Raw genomic sequence first — 16,227 nt, 5'->3', positions numbered from 1 at the left:
TTACTCTAATTCGAGTCAGCAAATGTTGTTTTCTCGTTTGCGTTCTTTACTTCCAAAATTCTTTTGGAGAATTTATACAAAAATAAATTAATGTCCCCCTTGCTTTAAGCATCATCATAGGTAGAGTTAAACTTTGGGAGTAGTGCAATACCTTTTTTGCATTCCGATCTTAATAAAAATACATGTGCAAGAACAACAATTATCATATTCTGTCATTTGGACCATGGTATAAGCAATAATTGAAGAAATAAAATTCATTATATGCATGAGGTATGTTCCTTGATAAAAGGGAAACTGTATTGGGTAACCGAGGTGTTTCAGTTTTATTGGATAACCATCCATAATTCTAATGGAATTATAAGAGTTTGTTTGTTGATTACGTCCGTGACAAACTTCATTCATGCTCCGTTTGAAGAACCCATTAATATGTGCATTTTTTAACAGGAGTGGATGGTACATCTATACGATAAACCGTTTTATTTTGTATTTTTCGGTGAAACACTAGGGATATCAGTGAGATGTTATCCATATCAGTCACACTATCAGTGCTATAGGTTTGTTGATTTCGTTGCCTGTCAACAAATGACCTTAAAAGGAATTTATAGAACTTGCAGTGTGACGTCCTTTGTGACGTCAGTTTCATGCATGTCGTTGGTTTAAAAGTTCTTTAAGGACGATATTTTCAATTTAATCCAGGTTTATTAACAACTTTTTATCATTTATATAATAGTTTAAGGTGTAGATGCGTATGTAATAAAATATTATTACATTTGCATCAAGAAATATGCATTCATAAAGTCGCGCAATATGTTCTCTGCAGAACTCATGCATATTTCTCGATACAAATCCAATAACATATAAATATTTGCATTCCAACAAAAGTAAGAGTGTTCATTTTGTATTTTATAATAGTATTATTTATGTCCGTAGTTTTCTAGGTGCGATGTTTAACTAATTTCTGATAGATACAATAAGTTTAAGTTTGAATTGTATGAAGTAACATTCAAACTAGTAGGTAAGACCACACGGCAGTTGAACAATAACAATGAAGGCTGTTTTAGAATTTTAATATAAGAATAATCACTTATCAATTTTATCATATTTTTCTCCTTTTTGACAAAAACGTCAATTTCCAAACACATTTACATGTGCATTTGTATTTACATAAAGCACTCATACACACGATATATGAAATAACTCTTACTGTAAGAATATCTTTAAAAAATCTAACAAACCATTTTGGCAAAATATATAAATAGCAGCAATATCTGTTCCATAGAAAAACAAATCGTTGACGAAACACTATTTGAGCCGCGCCATGAGAACCAACCAACATAGTGGCTTTGCGACTAGTCTGGTCAGGATCCATGCTGTTCGCTAACAGTTTCTCTAATTCCAATAGACTTTGAAAGCGAACAGCATGGATCCTGAACAGACTGCGCGGGTGCGCAGGCTGGTCTGGATCCATGCTGGTCGCAAAGCCATTATGTTGGTTTTCTCATGGCGCGGTTCATTTGGATTATTCAGTTCGGGTAATAGTTTATAAATATTTGAACTACACTTTCAGTAATTTAGCAATTATTTACACACGCTGACTAAAAACAACAACTGCATTTCATTGTCAAACGTGTACTGATTCACGGAACCAAAACATCAAAACATACATGTCACATATACATAAAAACTCAAATAAAACTTTCATTTTCATCAGATTTTGACTCGTCTTCGTCATCTTTCTGTTCGTCTGAAGATTCAACATCAGTGTCGCTAATGTCTTCATCACTCCAGTCTGTAAAATTATATTTAACAGTATTTATTATAAAAATGCAAAATGAAAGAAATAAAATGAATTACGAAACCTGTACTTAAAAGATAATGAAAAGCATGTTTAAAAGCGAACTTACTTGACATAAGAAAACTAGGACATGATAAAAAGAAATAAAGTCGACAAAGTTATTTGTTTTCAATTGGCACATGCTATTATAAAAGTCGTAGACCATTTTCTTCGCAGTATTAGAATCAGTTAATTCTCTCATACAGAACTGATGTCAGTTGATAATCTGAGATGGGAAATACGGATAGCGGACAAATTAAAATATCAGTATAAATTATGATATTTTCTGTTCCCATGCCTTATGAAATGCATAACCTATAATAAATCAAGTTTCTGATAAATGAGGCTTTTAGGATATATTTTTTCTAAAATTGTCTGATATCTATTATAATCGTGAAGGGACATAAACTTTTCATATGATCACAATAATTATACTAGTCTTACACCTTATCATATTTTACCAATATATATAACCTTTTTTTTAAACTTCCATAAACTATTTACAAATTATCTAAATGATCTAAAGCCAAATTTATCATTGTCAAAATTGTTGCAATATTTAATTTCTACATACCTGACGATTCAAAATCACTGTGGTCACTATCTGAGTTCTCAGAGACATTTGATTCCTCTTCATCATTGTCCATAGCATCTGAACATTTAGATAATACCAATGAATCATCCGTATTAATATCAGTACTTGTTGATGTTGAGATACTTTGGTACTTTCCTTTTCGCTGTTTGTCTTTCGATTTGTGAGCTGAAATAAAAAATATGAATTTGAAAATACATTTGGAGATAGAGAGGCGGATCAAAGATTTTGTATTTAAGGAATGGGTGTCCTATAGATGTTATAAGCATGCTTCTCTCTAGTACCTATACCAGGTTGTGCAAGCTGTGTACCAAAACGATATTTCTCAACTTTACAAAGTGGTCTAGGAGATTGGCATAGATAATGCGTTACATATGTTGGCATTGCTTTGTAAATATCCGCTTACTCTACCAGAAATGGCAGTCAATTTTTCATAGCAGTATATGTCTACTATGTACTGACGTTTTCATATATTACATTCACAAACCAACGTATTCGATATACTTAGGAAAATAACTAGAATGAACCATGATTTCAAAATCTACATAAATAACTGTTGAATTTTCTTCTTGTGTATACAATTCACAAGCCGTTAAATGAATAGTTTGGCTCTGTTATTTAAGACATAAATGGCGTGTTTTTTTTACTAATACTTATTTTGTTTAAACAAACGTTAACGCTGTTTTTTTCATACAAAATACATCGCGAATGGTGGCATTTAATTGTCCTGTGTTAACTGAATGAACAAAATGTTAGAAAACTTGAATGTGGAAAAGAGCGATACGGGTAAATGAAATAGTAACAGATATTTTGAAATTGGTCGAATTCATAGTTTTTTACCCAGAAATATAACGGTCTTGCAGAAAAAACAAAAACTGCCATAAACAACAAGAAAGACTGACACAGGCCTGTATAAACTGGTTGTCAGTGTGAAAAAGAAGTCGCGCAGAGTTGTTGATTGATAATGGATCAGGGTGTATCAGCAGCAAAGCAAATGAAACTAATTAGAAGTCTGACACCGCCTAATCAGCTTAAACATTTTTTTCTGCATATGTCAAAGACAAATCTCTTGATAAAACGTTTTCTCTGCATGAAACAAGTTGACAATGCGCACAGTACAACAAGTAAATTGGAACACTTTCAAAAGACAAGGTGTAGATTCGGAAAATTTATGAAATTATATCAACTGCATTTTCGATGTTAGTCAAACATTCACGTGTTAATATCAAAAACACTTTCTTTAACTTGTCAGAAGTTTAATGAGTTTTATTAGAAATTTACCAAGTTTGTGAAGATAAGGAAATTATTATTATGAAAACACATTACTTATTCACGTATATTTACAACTTTAAGTTAAAGGAGATAAAAGCAATATGTCTCACTGATAAGAACAACTGCGGTTATAATAAAAGATAGCCTTCCAGTAAAAAGGGCATGCGCTGCAAAGCTGTTGGATATCCATCTGATAAGATATTCGCATCATTTAACAAGTGTTATAATGCAGGACTTATAGTACCCGTGAATCATAAGGACCATGCAAAAATGTACATAGCTTATCTTTAAGGTATCCAGTCCACAAATAAGGATGTTCTATATAATAGTGCTATTAGAATAGGTCATACATGGATGTTTGGTAGGCTAATAGTTTTGGTATCATTTGAAAGTGTATTGTCTACTGAGAAAGATAATATATTTTACATGACAAAATATTTTATAAAACTTTTTTTATACTTTAACAGAAATCCAGTTATAATAGTATAAGATACATAATTTCGCAGTCAAAATACATGAATGTTTAGTGATTCGTGCATAATATTATGGTCGTCTTATTTAATAATTCTTGTTCAGCAGACCATTATTTTAACTGGGGACCATATGCCGCTTTTCGTGGAATTGCACTCTGTGTTTCATCGAATGTTTTATGTGCACCGTCGTATAACTCATCTGCGGGTATCTCTAAATTATGTTTTGGTACTTATAACATGTAAAAATGTAGAAGGTGTGGACGGAAGCATGCATTTCCACTACCGTCCATGAATAGGATCAATCACACCGAGCCTGTCAATTTTCATTAATGGGTCGACATGTGGTTTTCCATTTTTTCTTTCTTTCAAATGATACAAAAAATCATGGGGTCACCAGGTATCGAAATGATGTCTTTCTGTGGATCGGATACCTTAAACTTTTTTATTGTTCTTCTTTGTACAGAACAGCAAATAAGCCACTTCGTTATCATAATGAATACCTTCCGCAATATTTATATATGGATACTGCCGATAAGGATTGGCTTTTGGGAAACCGTCATCTTAAGACTTATGCCAACTTGTATTTGCAGTCAATTAGGGGTAAGTGTCAAATTGTAAGTTTACGACAGCCGTGTTTCCCTCGTATTTTTGTATGTATAAAATTGATTATTCATCTGCTGAGAAGACGACCCATATTTAATCAAATAGAATTAACTTGTCAATGAGCTGCATCATAGAAGAAATACACGTTTTAAATACTGTTTTATTCAAAGTAACGTTAAGTGATCTGTCAATTTTGAAAGAACAATTTTACCGAACGACCTTTTGTTAACAAAAGCAGTTTGGTTTTTGTAATAATTGTTATTGACCACGGCTAGAAAATTACATTTTATTAGGGAAAGCTTTTAGTGACTCACGCTTTTTTTAAATTCAAGCTCTTAAATCTTGTTTTGGCACTACTACAACTAGATGCATTATCGTAAATCTGTCACATGTTAGTTCAAGAAATTTTTATTGAATTTTATGCAAAGTCATTTCCCTTTATTCCTATTAGCTTACGGCTATGCAAACTAATAGTGATAGATTAGCCCTTCCTGGTTACCGAAGTGCTGTAGTCTGATAAAAACAAAAAACGTAAGAGTTACCTTTGCTTATAAAGTCATGTCAATATTATAGCTGCATTCTTTCGACCAAAATAAGAAAAGTTGCCTACCCCCCCCCCCTCCCCAACAATATATTCAAATATGTTTGATTGCCTGCATGGCTCGTTTGCGAACTGTGAATCATTACCTAACAAGGAAATTCATTGATGCAAGCATCAAAGACGCCGCCAAGTGTTGTGTCTGAAGTACAGTTTTTGCAATATGAGAAATCACCTAATCATTACTTTTATAGTCTGACTGGCTACAAGTTATCAACATTAGCACTAGCACATAAAACAATATATGTTATAAACTGTTTAAAACATGAAGAATAAACATGATAGAAAAGTTTTACCATGCAGTACAAATCCTCTACCTGCAATGACATTAACATTGCGAGTAGGTGGTCCCTTTACATACAAAATTAAAGCACCTCCTGTGAAAAGTTCTTATATGCAGGAGCGTGTGTATGAAGTTTCACAGAAATGCAGTTTGTTGGGAAAGGAGGAAATGTTGAAATTATTTCAAAGTTGTGGTTCATAGAAACCATTATTTTTATTATCATGTAATGTAATGAGTGTTTTCTATTTACTGATGAAGTTTTATGGACCTTAGTCACCTACATTATAGATTTCAGAATGCAGATTATACACAGCAATTTACTGTTTCCGTTGCCAAAAACAACCAAACATTTTGTCAAAGAAAAGAATGATATAACATAAATAATCTCTATATTGCCCCTATTCACAAAGCATGAATCTTTCTTATATACTTTCGAATATCATAGAATTCATTTTTTTTTTCGGACGAACGATAAACTTGAAGTCCTCGTTGAACTGTAAGGTTACTAGGAGTATGTCAGTGTCTAGATTCAAATCTAATATTACAAGAAATTTAGCAAGAACAATAACCCACTGCCAAAGTGTAGAAAATATTTCAATTTCACTGTACCTATCAACAAAGAAGACAAAAGGTTGAAAATAAGTTAACAGCGGCACTTCCTTCGTTCATTTCAACATATCTATGCTTATTGATTCCTTTATTTACTTTGTAAATACGTTTGTTTTTTTTTTTAAGGAATTTTTATGCAGGCAAATTGTAATTTTCCATTATTTGTTTTTAATATTCTCTTCGAAGTTTACTGCAAGATTATTGTAAAATACACGAACGCTCCCTTGTCCAGGCGATTCACGCGTTGAAGTATGGTATATCTGCGGTGTGTTCTATTTATAGAAAACGAGATAGGTAAGTAGGTCATGCTAAGAATAGAAATAGAAAACTTGACTTACAGAGTAACCTCCCTTATCAATAAATCGGATCAACATTTTTGACGAAATTGTAAATAAAAAAATATGTTCTGCTCTACAAATAAGGAGAGGAAAGACAGATAGCATTGTTTTAAATCACATAATAAGTTGCATTTCATACATTTTTTATGTTTTTCTTTTTGCCATTTTTTGTTTATTCACTAAAATGTATTGTGCAATATCGTTGATCCTTTTACAAACTATTCAGTGTTCAGTTTATCACTCCGAAACTATTCATTACCATCTTTACAGGTTCCGAAATAAAAGTATATCCCATATACTCGACACCGCCTTCAGGGCGGCGTCGAATAAATTTGTTTTGCTTTTGTTTTATGGTTGATATAAATCGTAACAATTAACATATGGCGACGTTTCCAGCTTCTGAATTTTAAGGAAAGCTATCGATACCCATCGTGCTTGGAATGGGCACCTAGGCAGAACCTGCGAACTTCTCTTTTAAACTATATAGATGGAAAACTACCTCAGACGACGGGCACCTTAAGAATGTTTTTCTTAAAATATGTTAACTTGTTATCATATTCACTTACAGACAGAAAACAAGGTCTTAGCTGCAAAGGTAAGCACGAAATATACAGTCTTACCACCTAACGTATTTCATACGATTTATTTTTAAAATTGCCATAATATCATTTAATGTCTTATACATTTACATATCATTGTTTTTGCCATTGCACGTATTAGGCACCAACCTGGTGGGGATACCTTTTATTTACATTACAGAAAAGAAAGACAAAATACTCATCTTGATGGAAATATTTTATGATATAAAATTCTTTTATACATGTCAGTCAAAAGCGGACGTGATTGTTCTTGCTTGGTACATACTAGACAATACTTTCTTTCCATTATTTTCCTGTTGTTTTAAATTAATGTATTGCCTCTGATCGTTTGGATAATTTATTCTGTTCAAATAGGACACTTGCAGCCTAACAGAATGGACAGGTTTTATATCATTTGTACCATAAGAAACGTTTCGCTTTAAATGATTTTTACAGCATGATTTTTACAGCAGTTTATTCTTTTAAGATTTATATAATGATGAAACATAATTATAGATCTAGCATATATCTTGCAGAAAGCAAATTAATTTTAAGAATGACAACTCTTGCCTTTGGCTAGTACTTATAAGCAGAGATATTTATTAGATTACTTCCCTTGCAATTACACAATTGAATGGAAAATGAAAACTGTTTTAGACACAATATCATACTTTTTTGCACAACAAAAACATTAAGGATTTATTCATTTGTGTATGATTTATCCCTCAAAACATGGTTCCTATGATTCTGTCAACTTGCACATGGTAAAAAATTAACTTTTAACAAGCCAATAATAAAATGAAGTACCAGTAAGTAACTAATAGTGCAGATAATACAGTTTTGTTTGTATCAAAATGTCACAATAGAAGCACTTTTGTAGTACAGAACACCTGGTAGGATTAGTAAAGGTGCAATTATATTGAATTCTATTTCCTATGCCTAAACGATGCGGAAAAAGAATGCTTCTTTATTAAAGGGATTTTATTTCAACAGATGATATATATGATAGGAAGTAATATTTCTCTTAAATATTTGATGCCATCAGTAAAACTTTTAATACTCATATAGACCTAAAATATTTTCAGTAGCTTTGCATTCTAAGAAATTATATACTGTCTTAAAAATCATCGGAAAAGCAGCAGTTTGATTTATCACACAATGTCATTCTTTGTGATGGAAAATGTCTGTCCATTTTTGCATTTTATGCTCAAAAACATTAACCATGTTTAACTTGAAAAAGAAATCCAATATACTTATGCCAAACATGCAATATGAGGTTAACTGTCTGTATACTAGTTTAAATTAAACTTCCGAATGGTGGTATTGCCACTGGCCGATCAAAGACGATTCCCTGTTCTATTGTTTTCCTTCTTCATGTATGTATTGTGTCATTTGTTTTGTTATCTAGGAGTATTTATAACTGCTTTCGTTTGTGCTGATATGTTCATGTGCTCAGTCGGTGTGCATGAGTATACACCTATTTCAATTTGAAGTTCTGTATAGAGGGCTGCGTTCTTTTAATTTGGCCTTTTTTCTGTTGTTTTTATTTGCAACGAAACGGCTTCTAGCTCCAGACTTTATATTTGGTCTCCTTTTATGTCTTAAATTGTTTGTTATGGCATTCAGAACAGTGTCCATTAAGGTACACATATAGACGGGAAAACAGATTATCCAGATCTTATATCACTGCCTGCGTAAGACAGGGGTTTACCAAACCCGAGGGACAGCGTAGAATGCAAAATCGAGCGCTAGCCTCCAGAGTTGGGGAAAACACCTGGCTTACTCAGTAAGACGTATAAGATAATTTTCTTGCCTGTCGTTATTATTACGACATCTTCAAAGACAAAATAAAGTAAAAATCGCTCAAACACTGTGACTTCATAATATGACCTACAATTATGACATCAAAATGCGCACTTGTAGCTTATCTTTTATGTGTCGAAAATAATATCAGATTCTTTCACTGGGTGTACCTGCGTAAGGATATATCCTGCTCAGGGGTAGTTGTTTTTAACGGTAACGTAAACAGTTACTTGAGAGCCGAATATTCCTGTCTGCACGTACAACCACTGAAAGAATGTAAGAAATAATAATAAAGTTATAATCACACAACTTTCTTATGGAAGTGTTTTCTTACTGTAGCATATTAAAGCGCAGGCAAATTACGAAAAATACGAAATTCGACATGACGTTACAGTCAATAAACAATGTAGTAGGTTAGGTTTTGTTTTATCGTTTTCAGTGAAATTTTATGCAACTTTCAGTAAATAACTTTTTTTGTAAATCGACGAATATATCAAAAGGAACAAAGAGGAACTATCTAAGTATTTGATTTCATCCGTTTTTATTTGAAAAATAACAACTGCACGAACCAACTACGTAGATGTAGCAAGTTATATTTAATTTTACAACACGAGAGTCGACTTCAACCCTTGATGTATTCTAGCACTAGCAAAAACAGCAGAAACTCCCGTCCAGTATGTTTTGTACCTGAATAAACTTGTCTTACCCTGCTAGACAGGCAAGAAAACGTGACTTTCTAATTAATACTAACACTGTAAACCATCATATAAAGTATACGTTCAGTCATTCACAATTTTTCTGATTCATTTTATCATTAGCTTTACATACCCACATCGTTTTAATTAACTTAAGGAGTCAGCAAATTAATTCTAATTCATTTAGCATTTCAAATTTCAGTGCACCAACCTTTGTGGCATGTGCGCAAATAAAATGAATCTAAAATTACAGGAGTACAATCAATATTGGCTTTTGTATTACGCGTATGTGAAGTATCTATGGCGAGTGAACCTATACATGTAAGCATTACGTGATTAAATATGATCGCGGTTTATATTCATTACAGCATTTTCACATTCAGTAATGATAACTGATATTGCGTTGTTTTCAGAAAGTTGAGAAACATGATTGCATTTGTACCGTATGACCTTAATGCGTTTTATTACAGTTGTATAGCTTGTTGTAAAAAATGCACACTAGCTCTCGAAATCTTGATTAAGATTAATTGAATTACATTTTCATAAGAAAATTTGTCTTTAAAATTCTGTCTGTTTTATATCAATTCGTTTTTCTTCTTCATAATTGTAGCTAGATTTAAGAGTACAAAAGTGTTTAGAAGAATCATTTGTCTGTAACACATAATGTTGTCATTTAAAATTCGGTACGATATAAAAAAAACTGTGGTCTGCTATTAAGTATTGTAGCTTACAGAATAGTGGAACTGAATCATATTTGTGATGAAGAATGGCATAAACGTTTGATATAACATTATTTCGAAAACAAATGATTTGCATAATACAGGCTCAAAAAGAAAACAAGGAAAAAGAATCTAAGGAAAACTGCATTTGCAATTATTTATACTTAGGTGAGCAATATCCTTCTATAGCTTAAGCTAAGTCTAACAACATTATTCATCCAATGTTGTCATTCATTTGTTATAATCATACAACTGATTTACTCATGTCTGTGCCATGTATCCTTGGAAACCAAGAACTGTTATCGATACCAGCTCATTTTTGATCCGATCTACGAATATCATAAGACAATAAATAAGGTATGGCAAGTACAAACGTTAGGAAATAATGGATATCTTTTTCATGTTATTAAACCTGATTAAACACCTGACACGTGAAAGTGAAGATGTGTCTTTAACTGCTTGAATACAGATTTATACTTAACTTAAAAGGTATAAAAGTATAAAGTTATCAAAATGTAAACTGTAAAATCATTCATTTTTGTAAGGGATTGATTTGCGTAGATTTTCGTGGTTGAATCAATCCCCGAAATTAAATCCGTAGGAACAACTAAAACTAACATACATCTTATAGCTTGAGGTTGTGCGTGTTATTATGTATTCACTCATACATTGGACGAACTATTAGTATTTTATATTATTTTCTTCTGAAAACCTTTAGTTTTTATGACAACTTACATGAACTTATATGAAAACAAGTTAGGCCACTTTCTTGAAATGCAGCTTGAAATAAGTAATAATACCGCAAAAATTTAAGACATATAAACTACGACAAAATTACTCGATTTAGGTAACCTTTCTTGCTTATAACTTCTTTTATTACTTGACTAATTTTAGATAAATAGAAAACGTTGAAGCAAAATAAGTTCCTTGGTAAAAAGCGTATGCCACACATCCTCAATACTTTTTTTCAAACACTTCTCCCAGATCACAGTGTGCACGTTAACTACACATATAGACATGTTTATGAAAAGGACTTAGAATATCTAACAGACGTTTTGTGGCGAGGAAAGTTCTATTTTCCATGTCTTCGCTTTTTACATTTTTATTTATCGTAAATTGTCAATTTATAATAAAATTACAAGCTAAAACATTACCCGAATCGAGCGATTTCCCCGTACGTACGATATCGAAATAACACCTGGGTTCGTCACCCTTTTGTGTATGCGTGCGTGCGTGCGTGCGTGTGTGTGCGCGTGCGTGCGTGTGTGTGATTAACGGGTAAATAAAAAGACAAAACTAAATAAAAGTTTAAACATTAATCACATAAAATGAATGTGAATGTGGAACACAGAGAAGTTTTGTCGTAATTATAAAGGCAGTTTGCCCAATTAGTTCCATATCATTATGTAAAGGAATTTCATAATTGTAGGCTTACAAGATTTTTGACTATTTGGTTTATGGAACTGATAGGACCGTCGGCATGAAATTAAAGGTTCAATGCAAAAAAACTGCTTTAATTTATTTTCAGTTTACCGGGTTGCCAAGTTCTTGCACTTGAATAAATAGTTACAACCAAACAGATCATTTGCAGATATATTCAAAGTGTCTTAACAATTGTCTACGACTAGAAACTTAAATATAAAAAGTAAACCTAGAAACTTAAATATAAAAAGTAAACCTTTTTAATTTCAAATTCAGAAACTTTATATGTGGTGACAATGCATGAATTTTGCATGTCTTTGATATCAAATCTGTTCATTAAATAACCTACCTTAACTAAAAAAAAGAAAAAGAAAACAAATATTCAAAATATGCCTTTTCGTATCAAGCGTTCTGCACATATTTGCTTTCACTGCTTGGGTATTTTTCTGAAAGTCCTTTATTTTGGCGAACATTTGTACAAATAAAAACGCGCTACCTAAAGTTTTAGACGGTTTTGTTATATCTGATGTGTTTACGTTAAAAATAATCGGTTAGATACAACCCTCATCCGTCACACTGTGAGTACTATATATATTTGTTGTAAAACAAACTGTAAACAACTGTAAATTATAGTTTCGGTTTTGTTGTATGGAACTTATTTCGGTGCGTTATTGTAACATTGCAGGACGCCTTACGTCATTTTCGTTAAAGCATGGCTATCTCACCCGTTGAGATGAAAATTGTATCCAAAGTGCATAATTTTATGTCAACGTAAATAAGCAAAATAAAAGAAATGTTTTTTTTTTTCGTGAGTATGGAAAAACAAATCCATATCCTTTATATATTTACGACGTATAATTTAAAATAAGAGCTATTGAGCACCATCAAATGCTGATATAAGTTGTAATTACACAGGATCCAGAAAGGATCTGAAAAAAAAAACTCATTACAAGATAATTATTTGTCTGTCTGGACAACGATATTTTCTTATCCTGTTACAATACAAAAGGAGTGGCAATAAAAATAATCAAATATTAAGATTTTCGTTGTGTGTCTACAACTATATAATTATTATCATATATGCTACAACAGTAAATTGTACGTAAGATATATGACTTTTAAACTTAAATATGATTGAATTACTTTCATATGTCTCTACAATATGTAAGGAATAACCAACATGTACATCAGAAATTGAGAGTTTGGGAGTCATATATTCTAATTTAGTATATAACAATTTTAAACACGGTATAACTGGCATAGCATATATCATATACGCATGCGTATTTTAATTAAATTAACTCCCAACAGCTTCCAAAAATATATGAATAGTTATGCTTTAAGATCTTTAATCTTTTAGAACAAAACTGATTTTATATGTACATTATGTCAGACTAATATTTCATTGCAGTATCAATTATTCTATTTAATAAGGCAGGGAAGTTATAACGCATTGCCTAGGGAAATAAACTAATCCAGTGCAGTATATTGCAGATGTCGTCAAGTATTAATTTGTCTCATATGATCGGCTCTCAGGAAAAGGAAAGAAACAATAGCTTAGTGGAAAATCTTGTGTGGGGTTAGTCTTTTGTTATATAAGGCACAAAATCAGTGTTCATTGGTGACATTTTTCATCACCTTACTGGGATTGCTTAATATACTGGTTTGCAAAATTTATTATTATAATTATCATATTAACATTATACCATATTTATATATTTAATTTATTGTATTAGTATCAATTATGCTTTAACATTATTATCAATTGTAAAACGCAAATGTCAGTATTCGGGTTAAATATAGCTTAATAAACTTATTCAAAATCTGCCTAGACAGGCTTCTTATTTTAGTATATACATAACAGTTGGCATTAGATGCACATTATACACCGTGTAAATACTTGATATTTATACTTTTGTGGACGAATTAGTCAGCTGAATCTGATTTCATTCTCTCGTACGGAATCCAGCTGTAGAAAAAGTAAAGCAACTTTCTCAAAGCTTTTCACAAGTATATTACAGAAAAGTGTAAGGGATTATTTCGTGAAGGGGATACTGCATTTTCTATTTAATATAAAGAATCTATAATGTATTAATACTATTTACTAATTTAATGAAATAACACGAAATAAACATATTCTGAAGTCATTTTATGTACTACAAAACTATCATTTGACATGATGTAAAATTGTTTCAGTTCACTCAAATACAATTCAAATCTGCCACTCACAATATTTTTTTTCTTAGTTTGGACTACACTTATTGTGGCGAAAACGTATTGTCATGGGTCCTAATGCTAAAGAACCAATAATTATGACTATTAAGCGATTTGATAGGTTTTTTGATATAGACAGCTTTAAGTTACTTTCACAGTTTCATTTGACTTTTTCTTGACATTAGCCCAGTAAGTATGTGCTGAATATAGAAAGGTTTTGTAGCACAAACTATGGACTTGCGATTCATGTAAGCTTACTTTAAAGAAAGAAAATGTTGTATTAATTAATTTTGTCAAGGAATCACATTTAATTTTCTATTTAAGTCTTAATATTTTGCTAACAAATATTTAGATTGGTTGACGGTGTTTAAACAAAAGGAAACAAAGTAGATTGATTCCATTTAAATTTCATATGATACGATACGATATATAAAAATATAAAAGATGTGCCTCTATACAAAAGCCACATACGTTTATATATACCTTTATATCTAGGGACTGTGTCTGGTGGTGTCATGAGCTTTCGTATTCCCTCCGGGACTTCTTTAAGTGAAATCTTTTCTACTTCTACGCTGCCACATCGTCCTAATTTCTCCAGATGTCTATAAACCTGAAGTTTAGCGTCATTTAATGTAAAATAGAAACCGTCCTTCTTCACAACCTGTAGCTTGGGAAATACCGTGCTACTGTGTATAGATTTTGACATTTCACAAAATGCTCTCTCTGTTGTGCTATTTATTTCTGGGTCACGATGTGTGAACAAAATCTTTGACGGTGTAAGATACATTTTAATGATGTACCTATTTATCTTGTTCAATAAGCATTCAGTAAAAATAAATATACATTTACGTCCAAAATATCAAACGCTTACTCTAAAACTTTATAACATCCATGTCTAGTATTATTTTTATACTGAATTCAACAAGTAAGCATCGTATTTATAGTTTAATTAAGTCCGACATAAGTTAACTTTCGAAATATAATAAGTTATTGGACAAATAAATTCTTATTTTTTTTCTTTATGTAGTCAAAAATGACAAATGATTTATTCCTTTCGTAGCACAATTTATGTATTTTTCTAAAGCACAATCCATATATATCCGACTAAATTAGACAATAGTTTCCTCAGAAATACAGATTCTTTTCCTCACAGGAAAATATATTCCCTTTGATAGTAGAAGGCCTATTGATTGTACAATACATTTATCGTATACCAGTGCCGCTTTCATGACTGGCAATTCCGTGACTGAGCTGTTGCTAAGAAGCAATGGTTATTTGGAGAATACAATTTCGTTTTGTATAGACTCTGAACATAATTATTGATGTTATTCAAAAGGCTGTTAAATTGTTCTTTTGCCACTAATATTGTAGTTTCTCTTTTTATTTAACTATTTTAATTTTTTTTTTACTGTTACAAGTGGATTATTTAAATTTCGCATTTAAGCGTACCTGGTCATTTCACCCTATACTCGTATAGTTACTTCGCTTCATTGCTAAAAAATATTTATATAAATAATTGGGATTTCTAGACAGAACAATGCAGACAAAGATGAAACTTATTTCTGATAAGTACACACACATATATGATACATTGTCTTTGTACTTTTTTATTATATACACGTTTCTATTCCCGTTTAAGTTACAATGGAACCGAAACTTCAATATGACGCATGAATTCATATCGGGTGCGTGACCTAATTTAATGTGTGTCGTTGTATTAAGTCTTTTATTCAGTTCAGTATTGTTAATCTTATTCTGGCTATAGAACAAACTCATAATATTCACATTACATTTATACGTGTAGATACGTATATAACGAAAGGTTATCACCTTTGCATCGTGCGCGTGCTTTTGAACGCGCTCATAAGGTAATACATGGGTAACCATGAAGACATGAAATACATGTAAATCTAATTATCTAATTTCCGCTTACACAAGATATTATACTGCATCAGATTTACATTCGATTAGATCCAACATTTTGTGTATACAATTAAACATCTTTACTATCTGATTAAAAAAAAAAAAAAGAACTGTGATGTTATCTATGATTATACAACAACTTCAATCGTTTTAATTGTTGATGTTACATAGTCAATGCTTTAAGCAGTACGGTTTTTTAACTGGCTAGGCACTATTAAATACGACTAGGAAAGCTATATTGTATTTCCATGTGACGGTTAAAATGTGCTGG

General features: G+C 31.7%; 1 protein-coding gene across 1 annotated transcript; it reads right to left on the bottom strand.

Annotated features, from left to right (window-relative positions):
• Positions 1 to 1,052: 1,052 nt before the first annotated feature.
• Positions 1,053 to 15,301, bottom strand: LOC123562533 (uncharacterized). Its single transcript, XM_045355162.2, has 3 exons — positions 14,517 to 15,301; positions 2,409 to 2,594; positions 1,053 to 1,789 (listed from the first exon to the last, which is right to left on the bottom strand). Exons 1-3 carry the CDS (start codon positions 14,818 to 14,820, stop codon positions 1,686 to 1,688), a joined length of 594 nt encoding a protein of 197 aa, XP_045211097.1. The 5' UTR covers positions 14,821 to 15,301; the 3' UTR covers positions 1,053 to 1,685.
• Between the last annotated feature and the right edge of the window lie 926 nt (positions 15,302 to 16,227).

The sequence above is a fragment of the Mercenaria mercenaria genome, chromosome 2 (genome assembly GCF_021730395.1).
Source record: "Mercenaria mercenaria strain notata chromosome 2, MADL_Memer_1, whole genome shotgun sequence".
NCBI classification, from domain to species: Eukaryota; Metazoa; Mollusca; class Bivalvia; order Venerida; family Veneridae; genus Mercenaria; species Mercenaria mercenaria.
This window is presented reverse-complemented; position numbering and strand designations above follow the sequence as displayed.

Bases quoted from the DNA above. Each gene is read 5' to 3' on its own strand.
- LOC123562533 (XM_045355162.2), bottom strand. From the start codon at position 14,820: ATGTATCTTACACCGTCAAAGATTTTGTTCACACATCGTGACCCAGAA. The intron at 2,595-14,516 runs GTATATATAAAC...TTTTTATTTCAG, and splicing joins CACAGTCCCTAGATATAAAG to CTCACAAATCGAAAGACAAA. The intron at 1,790-2,408 runs GTATGTAGAAAT...ATAATTTTACAG, and splicing joins CAGTGATTTTGAATCGTCAG to ACTGGAGTGATGAAGACATT.